At 36.2% G+C, this 22,169-nt stretch overlaps 1 protein-coding gene across 2 annotated transcripts in view; it reads left to right on the top strand.

The window, feature by feature from the left end:
- The first annotated feature begins 360 nt into the window (after positions 1-360).
- The window catches only part of TTC8 (tetratricopeptide repeat domain 8), a 38,249-nt gene continuing 16,440 nt past the window's right edge, over positions 361-22,169 (top strand). Inside the window, exons 1-7 of one of the 2 annotated variants that reach the window (XM_021540971.3) lie at positions 361-562; positions 7,800-7,829; positions 9,531-9,651; positions 12,174-12,237; positions 12,386-12,545; positions 13,292-13,381; positions 17,109-17,153. In XM_021540971.3, the coding sequence (XP_021396646.3) occupies positions 455-562; positions 7,800-7,829; positions 9,531-9,651; positions 12,174-12,237; positions 12,386-12,545; positions 13,292-13,381; positions 17,109-17,153 (618 nt within the window). In that variant the 5' untranslated portion in view covers positions 361-454. The remainder of the gene's footprint in view (positions 563-7,799; positions 7,830-9,530; positions 9,652-12,173; positions 12,238-12,385; positions 12,546-13,291; positions 13,382-17,108; positions 17,154-22,169) is intronic. The other variant, XM_085580640.1, reaches the window with a different exon arrangement.

Consider the following 22,169-nt stretch of genomic DNA (forward strand, 5'->3'; position numbering starts at 1 on the left):
TTTCTCAACCAGGGCTCATTGTCTCTAAAGGACATTTTACCCAAATATGGATTAGTGGACTACATTATTCTTGTTTAGGCATTTATTCTAACTCCTCTAGATAACAGGACAGAAAATGACAACAGGAACAGAACAGCGGGGTTAATGCAAGTCTACTGATCCCAGTCCTACAGCCCAAACTCTGCTTTCAGTCACCAACGTGATAAGCCCCGAGAGGCGCTGGCAGGGAGGGCTCGGCCGCGAGCGGGGCCGCGGCCCCGCGCCGGTTCCCAGGGCAGCGGCGGGCCCCGGAGCCGCCCCGAGCCGCCGCCCCCGCGGCCCCGGCGCTCCGCCCCGGCCGGCCGAGGCGGGGCCCGCCGGCTGCGCGGCAGCAGCGCCGCGGCCCCGCTCGGCGGTAAGGCGGCGGGAGGCGCCGGGGCCCGGCCGCAGCTCCAGCGGAGCTCCCGCCGGCGCGATGGGGCTGGAGCCGCTGTTCCAGGCCTGGAGCTACTTCAGGCGGAGGAAGTTCCGGGAGTGCGCGGATGTCTGCTCGCAGCTGCTGGAGGGGCCGCCCGGCGAGCAGGTAGCGGGGCCGGGCCGCGGGGGAGGCGGCGGCTCGGGGCGGCTCGGCCGCGTCCCGGCTGCCTCAGCCCCGCGGGTCCCGCCGCGCTGCTGCGGCCGCCGGCGGGCCGGGTGCCCGCCCGCAGCGAGGCAGCGAGCGCCGGGCCCGCCGCGCCCCCGGGCCCGGCGGCGGGCCGCGCTGCGGCTCCTCCTCGGACACGCCCCGGGGGAGCCCCGGCCCGGCCCCGGGCTGGGAACGGGCCGCGGTGCTGCCGGAGCGCTGCCCCGACAGCTGCGGGGCCGGGCGCTTCAAACGGGAGCTGCAGGGCGCCCAAGATTTTGCGGAGTTAAAGGGAGAAAAGCTGAGATGAAAAGTTAGGTCTGCTAGGGATGTTCTTGTGGATTTTATACTGATGTGTAGATACCATACCTGCTGTATGGACCAAATCACAAAGTTAAGAGATACCCATTTTAGCTCAGCTCACCTATGAGCCCTGCCTTGGAACAGGAGGCATTTGTATACCTCTCTCTGCTCTTTTTCCAGCTGCAGGGTCTCTGGAAACGTAGCACATGTTTCTCAATACCTACATATTTTCCTGCCCTTCTGTAAGAGTAAAGGATTTGGGAAAGTTGTTTCTGGATTAATGTTTACAAGCATGTAAACATTTTTATGCCATATTTTAAAAACAGTAATCGAACAGACTTCATCTTAAACACTGTACAGTCAATTTGTAAGTCTCAAAGCATCCTATAGACATATGTTTTAAGAATCCTGAACACAGTTCTTTTTATCGCAAAGGACAAATCTTTAAAGAAAGCTGCATGGTCACACAATAGTGTAAATATAAAGCACAGTAAATGTTTGAGCTGATTTAGGATAGATATTTAAAAGATTCTTTTTTTAGTGTTTTATACTGTAAGGCACTACCAAGGAGCCATCAGCAGAGACATTTTTAGTGGAGAAAGTATTCCAAGAACATTATTCCTGAGCCCTAAATGGGACTCAGTATTAGTTCCATGCTAGTGCTGTATTATTTTAATGTATTTACATTATTGTGTCTTATATATGTGATCTTTGCATATGGAAGGACAATATTTGATTTGTGAAAGAAACTCTTCAAACAGCACAGATAACAGTACATAAAAGTTGTAAAGAGCAAAATGTTTCTGTTGGTCTTAATTTATAAAGTTTTTAATGAGTAAAACATTTTTCAATCTATGATCTCAACACGGTAATGTAAATACAACTGCATTTCTACTCTGTGCTTAAGCTCAAGTATAAAATGGTATTGCTGTACCTGTCACCTCCAAACTTCTGCTGGACTAGTAGCACTAGTAAGGAATATAAGATGTATGAGGCCGAGAAAAAATGCTTAGGAGGAAATTAACAAAACAGCAGTGACAGGATGTAGTTGGATAAGGCTTTGAGCAACCTGGTATGGTGGGAGGGTGTCTCTGTCAATGCCAAGGGCAGGGTGGAACTAGATGAACTTAAAGGTCTATTTCAAATCCTTCACATTCTGGGATTCTCTGATGTAGATCCTAATTGGTTTTCCTTCTTCCAAATATAGATCACACACGGTAAAACATTTTAGTACATAAATCAAATTGTTTTATTAAACAAGGTACACATTTTCTTTAGAGAACAAGGACCTTATATACCAGCAATATGAGAGTTTTTCCAAATTCTGTACTAAGTTGAGACAAACAATTTATCACCTAATTTAATATTTGAAATGTTCACGCCAGCCTATAAGCGTCACCTTTTATAAGAATGAAAGAAGAAAAACAGTTAAGATAATTTCCTTTAAGAAGTGATGGAGGGTGGGGTTGTGAACATTGTCTATACCAGATCAAATCATAAGCTCTTAGAAGTCTTACGTGAAGTCTCTGAATATCAAGTTTTGGAGAAACTTTCAGGCCACAGTTGCATGCAAATGACTGGATATGTTCAGTTGAGAACTGTGTTCCTATTCATAGTTCTGTGTGAAAAAGGTGCTCTTCAGCAGCAGCACATTTCAAACCTACCAGAAAGTTCAGATGGAAGAGAGGCAAATTTGAAATAAGATTAGTTTGGTTCTTGCCTTATATAATATTGAGGAATCCTTATTAAGAGCTCATTTTAAGCAGGAATGAATGATTTCTAGAAGTATTTGAAAGTCTATCTATTTGTGATTGGGAAATATCAGTCTTCCTCTATAATGTTTAAAAATGCATGGCAGATGTTTCAGTATTTGAAAGGATTTCATACAGCAATGTTCAAGTAAAGTTTGCAGACACCGAGTGGATTTTATAAGTATACTCTATATAAGTATTTCATGTAAGGAATAACAATTTAGGGATTTTCTTAAAGAATAAGTGGAAAGATGATAAATAAATGGAAATTCAGCATGTTTGACTTTGATTTCTGGTATCTCTGTTACTTTTAAAATGGCATGTTAATGAAATCAGTACCTAAATATTTTGATTGAACTTTAATTCTGTCATCTTCAGCCACCTACCAGAAAATGGTGCTGTTTTCCATCTATGTCAATTACATTGGTAGTATTTTAATATAAGCTGGCAAATTATCTAAAATGAAGTATGCATAATTTTTGGTACCTAACCCAGTAAGTGTGTTTTTTAATGCTTAAAAACCACATAGCAATTCTAGCAGATTTAATGGTCAGATTCTTAATTGTAGCACTTCTGCAAATCAAACCCAAGATATGTCATGTTGGGCACCAGGAAAGCAGACAGACAAATGACAACACTTGCAGAAAGTTTGGATTAAGTGAGCTGCTGTGCAGCATGAGGAATACTCAGTGGCTTTAATCACTGTGCCATCTGTTCTTATCCTCTTGTCCCATATTCTGCTAAGCATGTGCTTCCCAACCTCTGCAGCCAGAGAAAGAGGGATCTTGTAGGAGCAGTAGCCTCTGACAGTGAGTTACTGTTAAGGAACTCACTTCTTTGAACAGCATGCATTAGGATATAATTTAAGCTACAGGAGCTGATGTCCTTTAAACACATGCACAGGTTGAGTTAAACAGTGAGTCTTACAGGTCACAACTTCATGCTCAGGGAACTGGCCTTCTACTTTCTAAAACATGTAGTGTAACAGCAGGGAAGTAAAGGAAGTGACTAACATTGCCCAACTGGAGAGTGTTTTCATGCTTGGAAAGAGATGTCCCTGTGTGAAAGCCTGCACATTTTTTCCCAGCTTGTCTGCTAAGTGATAGCACCACTCCTGCTCCATTGCATCTGCAGCACTGTCCTAAAGCTATGGGCTGCTGAAACAAGCTTTTTACAATAGCCTTAGAAGTAGCTGCATTTTTGCCACCACACTTAAAATTGTAGTAAGGAATTTTCTTAACCAGTATATCTTGACCTATGTCTTGATTTACCACTCCCTGTACATATAGGTTATAGTATTCAGGATATGTTTGTATCACAAATACAATTACAAGTTCTCCTTTAAGAACAAGGCAAAAGATGATATAAAGATCTTAAAAATAAGTTTACTGATGATCCAGTCAATTGTCACATGTGCAGACATTTAAAGGCTATCTTAATTGGTGCAGAACTCTCTTTGAACCCTGTCACCAGATGCAGTAAGCCCTAGGAGGTTTTTAAAGTATTTGTTGACCTTTTTGCTAACAAGGCATGAATCAGATATTTTCTTACATAGTAGTATCAAATACTGTGCCATTATAAATCTTGAATTCTTAAAGAGCACAACAACAAAATTGAAATGTTTTAAAATCAGTGAAGTTTTCCTGAAGAGTTCTTAAAAAATAACATTGTGATAGAAGAATAATTAGCTGCTACTGGGTTACATCTTGTGGAAGATTGAATTTTTTTCTATAAAATATCCTGTGCATTTCTTAATTTAAGAATTAGAAATATGAATGGTACTGGTGGAATTCACTTCTCTGTTATCTCAGGATAAATAAAAACTGTATTCTGTGTGACTGGCATTTGGTCATAGAAATACATAAAATACTGGTTTTCAGTTTAATTATTTCCTATTGTAAGCAAACAGCCCTTGTCTTCTGTGTTGATAGTAATAGCATGACCTAGAGGAAATACAATCCAGGACTGTCTCTGTTGATCATCCTGATTAGTCACCTAATCTGATTACTCTTTGTGTTCCATATGTAGGATTCAAAGCAATAAACAGAACCCATGTAGAGGCCTGCTCTAGTTTAACAATAGAAAAAAAATTGCCTCATATAATTAATAGACATATAGTGGTTGTTCTTCCTTTATTAATGGTCTTCTATGAGGATTTGCTTTTGTTCATTCATCCTTCCTTTTCCCATGTTGAACTTCCAGCTGCTATAATTTGCAAACTGGTTTTTGTATGGTCATAATAAAGTTATCATGGTTATTTTTATGGGCATTGAAGTTGATTTGGAAAAGCATCTTCAACTGAAATCACTTACTGGTGCAAGAGACTGTAATTTATGCATTAAAATAGTGACACAGAGTGAAGTCATTGTTCCTGGGTAAAGGTTTGGGTTTTTTTTTTTTTTTTTCTGTGTTTCTGCTCTTAATAATTTGAAGAGCATTTTCAGAATAAAATTAATTTAATATTTTGCATGTATTAAATTGTACTCACCTAAAACTAATTGTAGAGTGAAACCTTATTATAAAAAGGTATATAATATATTTCCTCTTCTAGGCTTCAAGCATCAAAAACTTAATTTTTCTAAGTATTTTTTGTATTCAAATAAACTGACTTTGCATTTTAATATTAAAGTGCCCTCAGTGGATTTAGAGATCTGGATTAAATAGTGCCTTCATTGGTTTTACAATCTTTTGACTTTCAAGGGAGCTTTATATGTGTAAATGAATAATAAATTTGAGCTTTTGTTTTGAGAGACAAGCTTACAGGGCAATGCTATTTGTTAATCCTCTCAAAGAACTCTTTATTTGAAATCTAGTTCCTATGGATTACTTGCATGTGTAGCAACTGCTGGATCCACCCATGTTAAACTATTGTAATGTAATTTTTGTTATTCCATATTTTTGTTTAATCTGAGGATCCTGTTACCTGCTTGAGAGTTATTTAAAATCTAAAGTTATTTCTTGTCAAAAACTGAACTAATGTATTAATATGTATGAACAATGCATACTGTGACCTACAATTATGAAAGTGCAATGGTTTTAGTATTATTGACCAATTCTACTTTATTGCCAAAATCACTAGGAATGTAATTTCTGAATTTTATAGTAATATAAGTGCTCCTACATAAGCAAATTTGTCTGATTTTTAAGTTATTTTTTAAGGTAATTAACAGTGCCTAAAGTAAGATACACATCTGTAACATCAAGGTGTTTTTGTATTAGTGTTGACATAATATTCCTAACTTGTCCTCATTAGTTACTGTAGCGCATATGGTATAGAAGACCGCCTACTGTTTCTAAAACCATCTTCATATGTGTAATACTCAGACACAATGGGGTGAACAAAATGTAAGCTGAAATAGCTCAATGTCCTTTATTACTTAGAAAGCTGAATAGTTTCTTTTTTTTTTTAGAAAAAAACTGTTATACATAAAAGAATTGTAGTAGTTCATTTAATCATGCAACTAAAATGCAAAACCAGTTTCAGTGCCTTAGTCAGGCCCAGGTACATCACAGTAAACTGAGATAAATTCCTGAATTAATGTTTAGTTCCATAGAATACTCAATGTGTAAGATGTGTTATGCATTCTAATATCAGTGAACGACTTTTTGGCTCCAAATGCAATCCTTTAAAGGCCACAATTCCACACTACAGAAGGAAGATGTTCTTCACCTGTATTCCAGGTCCCTGCTGTCATAGAAAGTAAAAGGTAAAAAGGTAAATTGAGTAAAAAGGTTCAAATTGGAAGTAGACCATGTCTTGTACTACAGAGGGGTGATCTTGACATTGCCATTCTCCTGGTGGTACAGAAGCCAGCTCTGTGTCTTGGCTGCAAAGCAAGCCAGTAGCAGGGCAGTGCTTGAGCTGGGAAAAGACTTTGGTGTGATCTAATAGCAGCCTTCTAATACATACGAGGAGGTTATCAAGAAAATGGAGCCAGGGACCATTTGCAATGATGCAGGGAAGTGAAGGAGGCTTTGGCTTGGTGTGAACAAAAACATTTCTCTCTAGGGATAGTCAGTAGTGGAGCAGGTTGCCCAGTGGCACTGTGCAGCCTCCATCCTTGCAAGTCTTCAAGATGCAATTGGACAAGACTTTGAGCAACCTCAACTGACCTCATAGCTGCCCTTGCTTTGCAGGCTTTGGACTAGAGACCTTCAGAAGTCCCTTTATAGTCTGAATTACTTTAAGATTGTATATTCAGTCCAAGATAGTTGGTTTAATTGTGATAGATTTACACAATGCCAGATATGCAAGAAATTTTTCACTAACTCTAGGAGCAGAAATGATCTGACACTACAAAAGACTAACAGTGATTTAGAGAAAGTAACATTTGTCTCCCACCTTCCTTGTCTAAAGCTAAAGTAATACATTAGGAAGAACTCATCCCCAGTCCCTGGAAGTGAAGGGTAGTTTAAATATTATGTAACCATGATAATTACACATTAGTGGGTGATAAACCTACATTTTTCCTGTCAGTATTTACTCAATTTTACCAGAAGTTTTCAGATAGTTGCAAGCTCCAGCTTTCTCACTTACAGTAAACTTAATCTGGTAGCTTTTATTTTGGTTTTTATGGGTAGTGCAACAGGCTGTTAATTTGACATTTATTCCACTTGCAATAATACCGTCCAAGTGCAGTGAATACATCATTTTTGTCACAAAAGTACCATGAAAAAGTGACAAAATTTTCTTTTGTCTTCTTGAGTGGTATCATTGTGATCACCAGCAGCAGCTAAAAAAAGTGTGCAAAAATGGATTTTATTAAGTAGGCATTCTTAAAACCATGGTGTGATAATCTGGTTAATTTTTAGGAAATGTGCATTCATCTTCCAAGTTAATTTTCTTTTAATCTATCGTTTTTCAGCTTCAGAATGCTTGCATGTTAATCTAAGATTTGGCTAGATTCAGCAGAAGCAAGAAAGCAAAGGCATCAGAAAGATACACTTACTGCAAATTTACTTTCATTGTGCAAAACATTGATTAGCTTCATAATGTGTGTAAGTTGAGATAATGTAATAAAATGAAAATTTGTACAGCGAGAAAATGTGCAAAATGAGATCATCACAGAGTATAAATACACTTGTGTTGTTGTTTTTATTATTTGGCATTTCCATTCCTTAATTTTTATTTTCTCTCTTTTCAGGAGCTTGATTCTGAATACACTGTGTTTCAGGTAAAGTTCTTTCCATAAATACAATTATTAGTTGCAATCATTGGGAATTGGAAAGAAATTCTGATACACTGAATAATACTTGTTTTGTAGTTAAGCCCTCAATAGCTTGCTTTTTTTTTTTTTTTTTGGTATTGGTAAGGCATTACTTTTGATAAGGGGAAGATTTTTGATACTTTGAACAGGCAGCTTTTATATGTGATAGAATTTTACTTCTCTCATATTTTTTCTATATCTTTTTTCAGCAGTTCAGTGCTTTCTAAAAGCTAAATTTAATCTACCTTGAACTGAATGACCTTCATCTACAGATGAGATTAGGAAGAAAACAACATGTATTCACAGACAGAACAATGTTTGTGCTCTTAGGGCTCACTTTCATGTTTTATTTAATGCATGTAATGGTGGGCCCTTACCTGTACTCTTCCTGCTCTTGCAGCTCAGGCTCACTGCCTACCTTGTGCAGAGTCTGGAGGCCTTGTAGGTGTATGATGATGATTTGCATAAGTGATGGAAGACTGAGAGTAATTCATTAATTTTCCCTCTCCCCACATTAGCTCTCAATTATTGCAATAGCAAGAATAGTATTGGGCAGGTGATGGCATCTTTTGGCTCCAGCCTACAGTCAGAAGAGAGTAAATGCAGTGTAAAATGGTATCTTTAAATACAGCTCCGTAAGATTATACAGATCATCCTGCTGAATTCCCTTTTCTTCATTCTTGAACAAAAATTTCTAATTGTGTTTAAATCAGCTGACTGAAGTCCTGCTTGGAAGAAAGCACATTTTAAAAGAATAGTTAAATATTTTGGCATCTTTAGATGCACTTCTTTTTTGATTGACACGGGTTTGCATAGAAGTATAAGGGAAGTCTAGAGGAAAAGGCAGGGTTAATGAGAAGTATCTCATTAAATGATTACTTAAATTATTAAATAAGCCTGAGTTTCAGATCTTCTCATACTTCTTACTTAAGGAACAAACGTTTCCATGTGTTTGACCTTTATTTCTATTCAGATAGTTTGTTTCTCTTTTGAAAGGTCTTAGCCAATATTAAATATGCTTTTCCACCAGATTGCTGTAATCCATGTTAGAAAGGAAGCAAATCTAATTATTTTGGCAGTGATTTTTAGTCTGGAAAATTTATGATTAGCTGTTCAATATCTGATGGAAGATCAAGAATTGGTCTTGTGGCTTCCTATATCATGCCAGTTCTATGAGTATATTACAAGCATATCAAATTATTAAAGTGGTTGGACCTGCACTTACTTTGTTGGTATTTCTATATGGTTGCTACTGATTTTTCCTGTTTTCTTTTTTCTCCTCACTGATTAGGTGTCTTCACAGTCTACACAAAGCTTGTCACATAGGCTAGAGTTATGCTTGCCTTTCCACACTGCTCAGATTATCCTCCAAGACATACAATGTAGTAATTTGTCAGTTCGGGTCACTAAAATGGATTCCAATCCTCTCATAATCTGAAATGCCTGGGGTATATATTTATACAGTGTTTTACAGCTGATGATTTGAACAAAGGACTTAGTCCCCTTTTATGCCTCCATCAGACAGATGGATATACTCAGCTGTTTGAATCAATACCTTATTCAAGCCTAGTAAAGCTGTGAAATGAATAATAAAGAAATGATAAAATTGCTGAATAGATTATTTACTTAGTGTCTTGAAGATATTTTACTTTTGGCATCCTTATTCAGGCTGCCTGGAATCTGAAAACACGAGCTTTGACAGAAATGGTGTATGTGGATGAAATTGATATGGATCAAGAAGGAATCGCAGAGATGATTCTGGATGAAAATGCCATTGCTCAAGTTGCACGTAAGATTGACTTTCAGTTAAATACATTGACTAAACAAGAGCTCTTTTGGCCATCTCTTATGTCATCTAGAATAGTACAAACTGAGGTGACCTGATACAGCATTTAGTATCGGTAAAAAAAGCAGTTTAGATTGTTTCATGGTTGCATGGCAGTGTTGAGATCCATCATGTATTCTTGATGTAGTTCTTAGGCCTGTCAGATGAGAGTTCAGACCATGCTCAATTGTGTTTTGTCAGCTTTTCTTCTGCATTTAAAGAAATGTAGTGAGCATACAAGTGGTCACTTGCTTTTTCCATCACTATGTTGATTTCTTTTGCTCCTTTCTGGCTTCTTTAGGCATTGTGGGAAACTAGAGAAAAAAATCTGCCCTCGGTGTACTGTGAATTTTATCCATATGCCTGTAGTGTAGACAACAATCAGATACCACCTTTTGGCATCATGTCCTGCAAACATTATCTGAATGGATTTTCTTTCTGCTTTTCTCTGCTTCATTTTTCTCTTCCTTCACAGAGCAGTTCTTCAGCTCTGCCATTGTTTCTTCTGTGCAATTATTTTTCAGCTTCATCAATTCCCTTCCAAGGTGACAATACTTAGTTGTCTTCTACTACTTTTTTGCATTATTTCTATTTTTCTCTGTTTCTTTAGTACAGTTCACATGGAAATTTTTATTTAACTTATTAAGTGTGGCTCTCAACCACATACCATGTCAAAGAATTCAAGGGAAGAACTGGAAATAGACCAGAACTGATACTTGAAGTGTTAAAAGCTTTTCTTGTCTGTATAGGCAATTGTGTATCTATCTTCTTACGTTTTTTAAGATTTTCATTACATGCTTGGCCACAAGTCAAGCAGTATTGGAGATGTGTTTATGCATTGTGATCAACTAATTATAGATATCTATCTTAAAACCCAGTTGTAATAAAATCTGGAGTTTAATTTGATTTTGTGCCCCCTGTGGCACAAAATTATTATCTTCCAAAATTATTATCTTCCAAGAAAAACAATTTGATTAATACTATTTAGAAATAAGGCATTCTGGAAAAATATATTCATACTATGTTGAAACTGAAAAAAAGATGACTTTCTGCACAGTGTGTCACAGATTTCAAAACCAAAGAAAATTATTACACTAGTGTAGCCTGCACTTCTGAATCATTGAGATAAGACTTTGCTATTTGTGCTTCAAATTTGCTAGGTGTGCCTGAGCTAGTATATAATTTTTCAGAAAGTGTAAGAACTTATCAAAGATAGAGAACCCCCTGCAGTCTTTTGTAAATTATTACATTTAATAGATTTTATCAGTGTACCATATCTTTAGTGGGAATTATCAACATAACTCCACCTGTTGCTTCTTTGTGAACATTTTGTGCCTAATACAAAGTTATTTTCAAAGGTGGATTTCCAAAGTAAGTAGTTAAATCTGTCATTAAATCATCCAGTTATCTTTTCTTTGATAAGCTAAACAATATTCTCATTCTGAGCTGTATCTTTTAATTTTTGAGTTGAGTCTTGAAACTTTTTTCTTAAGCCTTTCTAGTTATCCACTTCTCTTTTGTAGTCAGCACACTAGACAACAGTCATGCAGAAAATGTGTTTTTCTTCTACACCTTGATTTTACTTTCTTTATACATCTGAGGTGTTCTAATGTTACACTTTTGCATAAAGGGTAAGCGCAGAAATCGCTGGACAGAGCGCAAGCACAACAGAGTCAGTGGTGTCTAGGGACAGGACCAGAGTCAGTGGGTACAAACTTAAACTCAGGAGACTCCACAGAGAATGTGGAGTCTGCCTCCTTAGACCTATCCAGAAGCCACCTACACAGGGTTCTGGGCAACTGGCTTCATGTGTCCTTGCTTGAGCATTGTTGTACCATATGACCAGGAACTAGTAATTCTTAACGGTCCACTGTCAAAACAGAAATATGTGAAAAGGGGAACCTTTCATCAGTTCACCTGGGCTCAAGCTGGTTCAGTGTTTTCATTGATGGCCTTTGGATATGGATGAGATCACACTTGACAGTGTTCTAAATTGTAGGTGGGGAGCTTACCAGGGTCTAGTATCATCAGATAACATTCTCCATCTACTCTGTAGGTGAAGGTTTAGATTTGCTTACTCAAGTCTGGGTGCCAGATAGAAAATATACCACTTCAAGTTAGCCTGGTGTCATTGTTTCAGTAACTTTCTACATTTAACACTGTGTGGTGTTTCTAAGATGTTCTTGAAAATTGTTTTGGTCAATTCCAGTAGGCATCCACATAGGCACTTGTTCATTTCCTCCAGGTGAGATAGAGAAGAGAATGGAGACAGTGAAAGAATGAAAACCAATATTCAGGTTTCTTTCAAGAGTCTATCAAATTATTAGTAGTAGAACACAATATTTGGGATTTGTCTTCTTTGTCCCATCAGTCTGAGTAAAGAAATTTCTGGTTTACTGTTTATTGTAAAACACAATCATGTTTCAAGTCCTCTGGACAAGGGAGTAATATCTCAAAGTGAAGTGAGGAATGCTTTTATTTTGTAGGACCAGGAACATCTTTGAAACTTCCTGGAACTAGCCAAGGTGGAGGACCCAGCCCAGCTGTTAGGTATGTGATAGTTTATTTTTTAAAATGTGACAAGTTGAAAATGAACAAATCATAAACTTCTGAAAATGAAATGCTTTGGATATAACTGTTTAGATTCTCTATCAGTAAATACCTCCTAACGTAAGGATAATGTACTTAACATCTTCAGGCCCGTGACTCAATCAGGAAGACCTATTACAGGGTTTGTGAGACCCAGCACGCAGGGTGGACGGCCGAGCACCATGGAACAGGCGATAAGAACGCCTCGAACAGCTCTCACAGCTCGTCCCATCACCAGTGCTTCTGGGGGATATGTCAGGCCGGGCACGGTGAGTTGCTTGCCTCTCTTCCCAGAATGCAAGATTTCTTGGTCACAGGTCCTGGCACACTGGCACTGTAGTTTATTTAAAAGCTTCATCTAAACTCAAGTTTGAAGGAGGTGAATATTTTTAATTTTGAATTCTTTTCAAAATAGAGTTTGAAAATATAACTTCCTGTGCATTTTCTAGTCCGGTTATATAAAAAATGTACGTAAATTCACAAATTCATCAAGATTCATATAAATTCCAAATTCACAGACTCCTTGAGACAAGTATTTATTAATGGAAGACCATGTAAAGACTGTGATTTGATAAGTGTCTACTACAAATGATAAGTATTCAGTGTCTGTCACTTTGAAAGATAAGAAGAATAGTCTATATTAATTTATCCTGTTCTATTGGCAAAATTAATAAACTGCAACCAGCATGAGCATGTAATACATATTAAAATCACAATAATGGCAAAATGTGGCATCCTCTCACTATTGCAGGTTAAAACTAATCTTCCTAAGTATTTATTGAAGATTTTTTTGGTTATGTATCCCAACTTCCAAGCTACGTGCTTAGGCACCACGTGGATATAGTGGGGAGAGACAGAAAAGAAAAAGGAAGAGTCGGCACTGCTCAGTAGAGCAGTGAATCTACAAATGTTTTTTTTGGAATTTTGGTGGTTTTTTTATACTAATAATATTCTGAAAATCTTCAGGAAAAATGTAAGGATCTTCTCGCTTAAAAAACTTCTTTTTCCCACTCAGGCTTCCCTGCTAACAAATCCAGATGGCCCTTTCATAAATCTGTCTCGATTGAATTTAACAAAATATGCTCAGAAACCCAAACTGGCAAAGGTATGTAACAATTCTAGTTAGTGTTGTGATATCTTTTTCTTGTTTCCTGGTGTCATTCTGATGTACGTGGGATTTGGGATAAAAACAATGGTGAACAGTGGTTTAGATATTAACTTCAGAAAAATAGTGTGTTACTCACCTTTTGACAGTGTTTACCAGACTTGAAATTGAAGCTATGTCCAAAGAGGTGAAAGTATAACCTAGCAAAAACATTTGTATAGGAAAAAATGTTCTACTGGTTAATAATCTTGAGCTGTGCATCTAGGAGTGATGAAGGGCAACTAATATTAAAAAAAAATAAGCCAAGAGCAAAAAATCAGCAGAACCTTCCTTAATGTCTGGAAATGTGGCTTTGTGTAGAAATAGATGGCAATCCTGGCCTAAAAATGTTCACAATGTTTGGATTTTTTTCTTTGCTTTTATGGCATGAGTTAACACTTTTTATGTTAAAAGGTACCATTTACTTGTTCAGAATATTTCTTCATTTTCAGTTAAGATCATATAATTGGCAGTCAGTGAAACTGTCTGACAATAGAACAGGTTTTTGCAGGTTATCCACCCATTTTACAGGTTTCAGCTCCAAGTGGCAAGGAGCTGAAAGTTGTGAGAAGATTTATCTTGTCTTTCAGTTGAATCTTTCCCCAACACAACCAGTTAGCTTTATGGTTGAACATGTTTTTCTGTGCATAGTGTATTCATAAAAACCAGCTGTTCAACTGAGGCCAACAGCTCATTTTGCACAACGTATCAAGCAATTATCTCTAGGGAGCACAAGGTATCAAACACACTCTAGGGAGCTGTATTTGCCTCTCAGCCTAAAGGTGGACAAACCAGTATGAATTTAGTCTATTTTGAGAAACCTAATGGTGAACACTGTTAACAAAACTGATAGTATCTGATAATGTGCTGGTGGAAGTAGCTCTTCCAGTCTAAAACTTTAGTTAACTTTAGTTTTCCATAAACAACCAGGAAATTTCTTTGCTTTTTAAAGCCTGATCTAGACTGATGCAGGGCATTGCTTTTCAGTGTGGTTTTCAAAGGACATAAATCTTGTGTAATTGCACTGTGTCTTTCACCTACTGCTTGCATTGTTGTCCCTTGGTCTCTTAACCAAACTAGGCAGAAGAATAGGTATCAAATATAGTATGATCTAGTCTGGTCAGGTAGTCAAAGACTTCCAGGCTAACATCTTAGGGCAGTTAGAAATCAGTTTGTTATCAGTGCTGAAAAAATACTGCATGCTTTTTGTCCAGTTATGTCCCTGCCAATCAGCCTAGAGACACAGTATTACAGTCTGGGAAACAGGGGAATGTAAGAAACCTGGGAATGATTAAGAAGCACAAGACACATTTATAAAAACTAGGCTTAGTTCTGCTTGAAGACAGCTAGCTTTTAATTGTGATTACTAACTACATGCTATTTAAGTAGGTATGTTAGCTTTCAGAGGAAATATTCTCAACAACGGCTCTCAGGAATGAGAAACATACATATTTTTAACAATTTTGGGTTTTAATTAGCATTTTCTGTGGCAGATTTGTCTTCCTTCAGTTTCATATGAAAAGAAGCTTAAGCCAAAAAATGTAAATTAACAGTCATAGACATATCCATAGGCAGCAAGTGTACTTGTCATTATTATGAAGCTAATACACTATGACATTAACATTTCACACAGAATGGAAGAACTAAGTTTAAATTCAGAACAACATGGATTTATATATATATTTTTTTTTAAACAAGAGAATAGTAAGGCTAAAACCAAAGCAGGAGATGAGAATGCAAACTGCACTCTGTTAAGAATAGTTGATTAAAGTTTCAAATTTTTGGAGCTGTCACCTCTCCCAATGCATAAAGGTGATAAACCTTGCAGCTATTGAATTCACATAATTAGCTAGTCTATTCATGTTTATATATGAATACCTCCTACATACTTCTTCCTTATGTGTTTGCAAAGTAGCCTCGCTGTATCTTTTTTGAAGTTAGATTATCTGTCTGAGGTTTTCCAATGTTTTAAAGTATATAGAAATGTGGCTTCTCTTTGACTAACATTAACCATGTTAAAGACTATCTCAGAACACCACAGCAGGTGTATAAGGTATCACTTATCACCAGAGAAAGCCTCTGGTAAATCCCAGTTAGTAACTGTTCTCTGGTATGAAACAGAAAGTTTTATCTTTTTTTGGCTTGTGGATTTTTAATAGACTTACTAAGATAACTCTAGATATTTTTATCCAAGTGAATGTTCAGTCACTTAAATCGTTTTGAAGGGCAGAGTCTGTGCATAAAAGCAGTAAATTCCTCATGTCAGCCATGCAAGAAAACATCTTTCTTGTAGCTTTAGATTTACACACTTCTACTGAATGCTTCTCTGTTATTATTGTTATTATTCTCTGAACTAGATGAGAAAATGTTCCACTACTTCTTTATTGTCTATTCTTTTCTTATCTACCTATTCTAAGTTCCTTATAAATGTGTTACTATTTATAATCCTTTAATGTCTTTTAATCATCTGTTCAGAGTCTTTTCTGACTGAAACTAGAAGAAAAGTAGGTTGTGGTTTATTTTCCTCACAAGATATGATATTCATTAGTAATTCTCTAGTTTACTGAAGGTAAATATTTTAATAATTTTGTCTAAGAAAATCTGGCAGAAGGGTCATGGAAGCCCTTAGGAGGTTGAAGTCTTGTTCTGTATTTCTTTCCTCATGGGACAATATTTTCTCCTGGTTTTTTTAGAGTACATTAAATGAATTTAGAAAAATGTTCTGTTCTTTTGAAGCAATTAAGACCTGGGATTTTGATGCAAAAGGTCAAGGTTCAACTCAATTGAACCTTGAGTTACTGGCACCCATAATACATTTTTGTGAACAGAGGCTTCCAGTATCCATTTAGTTATCTAGTATCTTTCAATGTCATTTTATTAACTGAAAATGCCACCCTCATTACCTGATATATACTCATCTAATATTCTAGTGCAGAACAACTACAAGGTAGTGTTAATTAGCTTTATATAGGAGGAAAGACAGCTGCAGTTATTTTGCTGTGTAATTGTTGTGGGCTTATAAGCATTTAACCACAGCAAAGCTGATGAATGTGATTTAAGCTTTGTTATTATGGTGGTTTGTTTCAGAAGCACAGTATTATCAGCATTTATTTAAAATCATTTGCAAACATTTTTTAAATAATTTTTTTCCTTTACAGATCCCAGAATCTTGTGGAACTTAAATTTTTTTTTCTCCAAAGGCAAAATTGCTCAGCTTGCATTCTTAATAAACCTGTGTTTAATTTAAGTAGGTTTGCCACAACATAAGCACCTGTGTGACTATTGCCAAAAGCTTTTTTTAGATCACTGGATGACTTTACAGTTAAAAAGTCATTAAAATAGTACCAAATATATATTCTCAAATTCTCACATATATATTCACTTTCAAGTTATAGCTGTCTTTTTTGTTTTAAAGTTAAGCACCAAAGATAAGAAACAATCCTGTTAATCTTTTGTAACAAATTAGGAATTAAGATGCTTTCCTGTGATGACAATATAGCACATCTATAGTTTTTGTCTATTGGAGTCTTAAATAAATGTAAATGTCAGTCTTTGTTATCTGTGAATGTGGCTGTTTTCCCAAAGAATTAATTTCTGCTTAGCATAATTAAGATTCTGTATTCTTCTGAAGGAATATTATAAATTTTTCTCTTCAAATATGACAGTGTTTTAAATATTCTTCTGGCAGGCATTGTTTGAATATATCTTTCACCATGAAAATGACATAAAAAATGTAAGTAACTCATATGTTCCCTTTTCAGATTTTATTATGTATGATTCAGTTATTTCTGTCAGTATTCTGCTAAGCTAAGGATCCAGGAAGAGCATCACAAATACAGAAGTGAAGCATTAACAGTTATTTAAGAGGGAGAAATCCTTTCTTAGAGGGGTGATAGTCAGGAAGGAGAATTGGCAAATACCAAGATATTTGGTATTGGATTGGTATCTTTTTTGAGAAGCATTTGAGAAACATTCTAATCCTCAAAACTGGGTCCCTGAATCTAATGAATTAATTTTAATGACATTTATTGGAGCCTAAGTGGTAGCTGAACTACCTAGAAAGTTCAGAGTCCTGAGGCTTGAGTATAAGTTACAAAAGACTGTCCATTAAGAGAAGAAGGTGAAAATACCTGACAAAACAGGTATTGTTGAACATCACTTGACATTTTTTACTCCTGAGATGATTGCTTATGCATTTGGGTGAGTAGAAAGAAAATGTATTTGGTGAAACTATATAAAAATAAAATGTCAATAGGATTTTGGACACTTTTTCTAGAAATGTAAATCTGTAATGCTGAGGTGTTTTGTGATATCAAGAGAAAAATTATATTGTCCATATGATTGTCTGTAACATTTAGTCTTCAAATATTTTCCTAATTATAGTGTCCTTCTTAACCTATCCAATATTTTTCTTCTGTGTTTCTTATGTTACTGCACTGAATGGGAAAGATCAAGTTTGGGTACATATTGTTTAAGCTTTCAGAAAGAGATAAATGTTGCAGAAGTATTTTGTCAGTTGACCCAGGGAAATGATCACTTTATGGAATTAATTGTCAGTATATTTCATTGCTGTGTTAGATATGTGCACCCAGTTGAAATGGAATCAAAATGTTCAAGTTTTTTTTGAAAGAAGTTTATGCTAATAATGCATAGTTGACTAAACAGTTATTGAACTTTCTGCAATGCTGCAAGCTGGTATGCAATTAGATCTGGAGTTAAACTCTCCAGTAAATCAATAACAAACACCAAAAATATTTTGCTGTTGTTGACATAGCTCCTAATAATTTCCAAATGTACTGCTATATGAAGCTTTTTAATCTAGCATCAAATGATTAAAGTTGTACACTGTCAATTTTTTGCGTAGCATTCTTTCAAGAGGATTGAATTGTAATGCACTATTAATCCAAAATATCATTGAAACACTAAGTGCAAGTGTCAGAAATGTCAGAGAGAAATAGAAATTAACATTTACATATCCAATATGAATATGAAGGCGGTACCTGTGGTATAGCCCACTAGTAACTAAAAACTGATGTTTGTTACTGAAAATCCAGTTCACTAAGAATAAAAGGGTCACTCAATATGATGCTGCATGGGCCTGCACTTTAACAACATGCAGGATCTGTAGGCTACACATAGATTCATATAATGCAAGTAATTTTTTCAAGAGCTCCAGAAAAAATTGGAAGATGTTTCTGCACTGTACTGCATGTATTTTGACATCCTGGCTGAGAATCCCAAATCACTGTCTTGCAGGAAGAGTTCTGTCTATATTTTTTTACCCACCTGAGCCTTTTGAATAAATACTTACAAGCAAACAGGTGTCAGCTTAATCACCACCATTACTGTATAATAGAAGGGGGATCAGTGTTTGGTTAATGATTGCATCTTTTTGGAAGAAACTATTGTTGTGAATTGAATGCACACATCACAGAATGAGCTGTCTTTATAATGTAATGTGTATCTCTGAAGAGATACTTTTTAGCTGTTCAGTTTGCTTTCTCTCATTTGCTTTCACTGACTTTTCTGATGTGCTTTCCTCACCATTTGCAATATAGCTCAATTCTCCAAACTGTTCTCCCTTCCTTTTGAACGTCATCTACGTTAATTTTTCTTAAAAAAAAACACTTTAATGTCTGCTAAAATGTGGCTGCATCACTGTTTATCCACCTCTCCTAGCAATGGCATTTCACAAATTCAATATCTTATATCTCTCTGAAAATAATTTGGTCACTTAGAGTTCATCAAAGAAACAGCACATATGTTAACTTTTTAAAGTTTATCTGGCTCTTGCTTGATCACTTGTTAGAACATTCACTGACATCTCTCACATTTTTGTATTTCCTGCTCCTTTGTGATAATGGACATTCCTAAAACACAACACTGCTTGAGATGAGATGAAAGTGCTTGACAGGCTTGAAAGCCTGGGAAATTGACTTAAGTTTGAAAAGTCTATACTTTGGGCTTTCTGTGTGGATAGAATACTACTTCCTGCAGTTTTGAAAATAAAACACAAAGCAGTAGTGACAATATCCTTTGTCACTGTGCTGAACTGGAACAGCCTGTACTGTTCTTATTTGCATTACTATTTGAGAAACAAAGGCAGTTTTATTATTTATCTTCTGTTTCATATTCAACCAGTATATAGAAAGAAAAAAAAAAAAGACTCAGCAATTTCATTTGAGAAATGCCATTAATCAGTGTGCATTCAACTGGATAAATAGTGTGAGGAAATTGGTTCCAATTAAAACTAAATATATCTGTAATCTATCAATTATCAGAAATGTGGGGCTGCAAGAACAGAGAAGCAGTGAGCTTTTCAACACTTTGAAAATATATTCAAAAGTCTTTTGTCTTATGTAATGAAAAATTAAACCACTTGTCTGAAGAAAATACTATTTCTTTATCTATTATTGTTCTTGACTTGTTTCCTTTTGAGCACATATACTTAATAACTGACTTTCTGTACTCCTTGAGCTATTTCTAAAAGCCATTTTATGGCCTAAATGCTGTAAGAGCAGGGCAGTTTCAAGGACTTGTCCAGAAATAGTTCAGCTACTACTTTTTTTGGTAGACCATGACATTGTATTTTGCCATATTTCACAGGTGGGTAATGATGACAAAACACTTTGTCCTGAGGAAGCACAAAGGTTGTGCACTATATATACTTGTGGCCAGAAGTCACAACCTCTCATTTTTCCTTAGTTCTTCTCAATACTTTGTAGTTTATACTCTCTGATAGAAATCTATTTGAAATGGAATTATGTTAGATGTACAAAATATAGAAATCCAGACTACACTCACCAAAATAAATTGTCTAAATTGCTAATGTAATTTCCTCAGCTATTTTATAGACTATCTGGTGTTGATTTGTCTACAAATAAGACTTTAGTCAATAATTGTTGCTGGGAAAATTACTGCCATTCAACAGCACATGAAAGAAGCACCAGATGCTCTCTATTGTTTCCATCTATCTAATTTCTAGGTGCATACAATACTCTGTATAAAATTACTGTTTCAAACAACTGTACATTTACCAATTTAATTTTGCAATATAATAGTTAATTGCCACAAGCCTAGAGGCTGTTTTAAACTGTGTTACAGCTGGTAGATAATTTGGAAGTCTTAGTTATAATACAGTTTAGCTAAGGAAATTAATGCTTAAAAAAAGAAACTCAGAATCATGCTAAATACATTTAAAGAATCTGCATTAGTTTTCATTCTTTAAAAAACATTTTATTCAAAAAGAAACAGAAAATTTACCAAGTACCAGGGTTTTTTAACATTTTTATTTTCACAAAAATGAGAACTGAGAGTAAAATAAATTTGTTCAGAAAAGCTTCTCAGGGTTAAGTCTGTTGTTGAAATGGGCTCTGCATTCTTGAGTATGCTAAGTTCTCTAGACAGTAATAACTTCAGCTCATCAGTATGTCCAGATGATGAGTTATATCCTAAAGTTTATTAAAACTTTCAGGACAAGCAGTGTAGATTTTGAACTTATATACATATTACAATCAAAATATACATATTACAATCAAAAATCCTTAAAAGGACATATCAGTCCCTGCCAATTCCAAATCCATCCTGTTTTTCCCTTTCAGTTATTAATATGAGTACACCAATGTCCAGCAATACACAGGAGTGCAGGACTGGCATATCAGTACTGCTCTTACAGATTGATTTTAAATTAACACATTGTGCAGATTGAACATTGACTTGTACTCAAACTATACAACCGAAAACTCAAAGTTTGCAGCAAACTAAATTTTAAATATGCTAGTTAGTTGGTACTGATATAGCAGGTTGAAAGGTTTTACTTTTAAAAGACTATTTTAATCTATTTACTAATATTTTAAGGGCCACCATGTCAAAAGATTCTTTTTTGTAATACCAGCAAAAGTTTTTAACTATTAGCATGCACAAAGACTTTTCAGGGAAACACCTATAAGAAGTATTTGTAACTTTAGTAGGATTTTTTTGATTGAAGTTATTGTAATTGCTTGTAAAATATCAGAAATGGGATCTTCCTATTCCTTTCCTTTTTCATTAATTGGAAAATATAAAAACAGGATTAAATTTCATAAGCTAACTTCAAAATGAAGTCATGCTGTGTTTCTTGATGCTAGTAGAAAACCCCAGGAAGAGTTCAGGATCTGTACCAACAAATAAAGTGCTGATGTTACTGTCTACTAAGCCTGAAGCAGTCTTAGTTCCCATTTTCCAATCACAGGCAAAATCGTTAGCTTTGCATAAAATAGTTATCAGAAGCAATTAGGGTACCAGAAAGAAACCTGAATGTGTAGCTAGCTACAGAAGGGATCATTTTCTGAAACTTAGTCCTCCTTCTTGAGTCCTTGCCATCAGAGAGCTCTGAGGAAATCTCTTTGGAGCATGGTGTTTGCAGTATGATCCTTGCTCCTCTAAAGTGGCTGCTCCTGCTGCATTAGAAGCAGATGTGGTATTTGACAGTTGCCCACGTTGTTTATACATTTGTAAATGAAACAGAAGTGACCAATGTTTTAACATCAGTTACTTTCACAGATTTTCCAGTACTGGGACAAAAATGCTTAGATACCTTCACGTTAAAGGAGGAATCTGTCCAGAAGGGCATTGGGACCATTTCTGTCTTGAAGCAAGCTTATTCCCGTTATAGTTATGGCATCCAAAGGCCCTTCTGGGTAATTTGCAAGGACATTATAAAACAAAGGGCAACCAAGATAAGAGCTGCCATTGAAGGCCTTCAAGGATT

The sequence above is a fragment of the Lonchura striata genome, chromosome 5 (assembly GCF_050655825.1).
Source record: "Lonchura striata isolate lonStrDom1 chromosome 5, ASM5065582v1, whole genome shotgun sequence".
Lineage (NCBI taxonomy): Eukaryota > Metazoa > Chordata > Aves > Passeriformes > Estrildidae > Lonchura > Lonchura striata.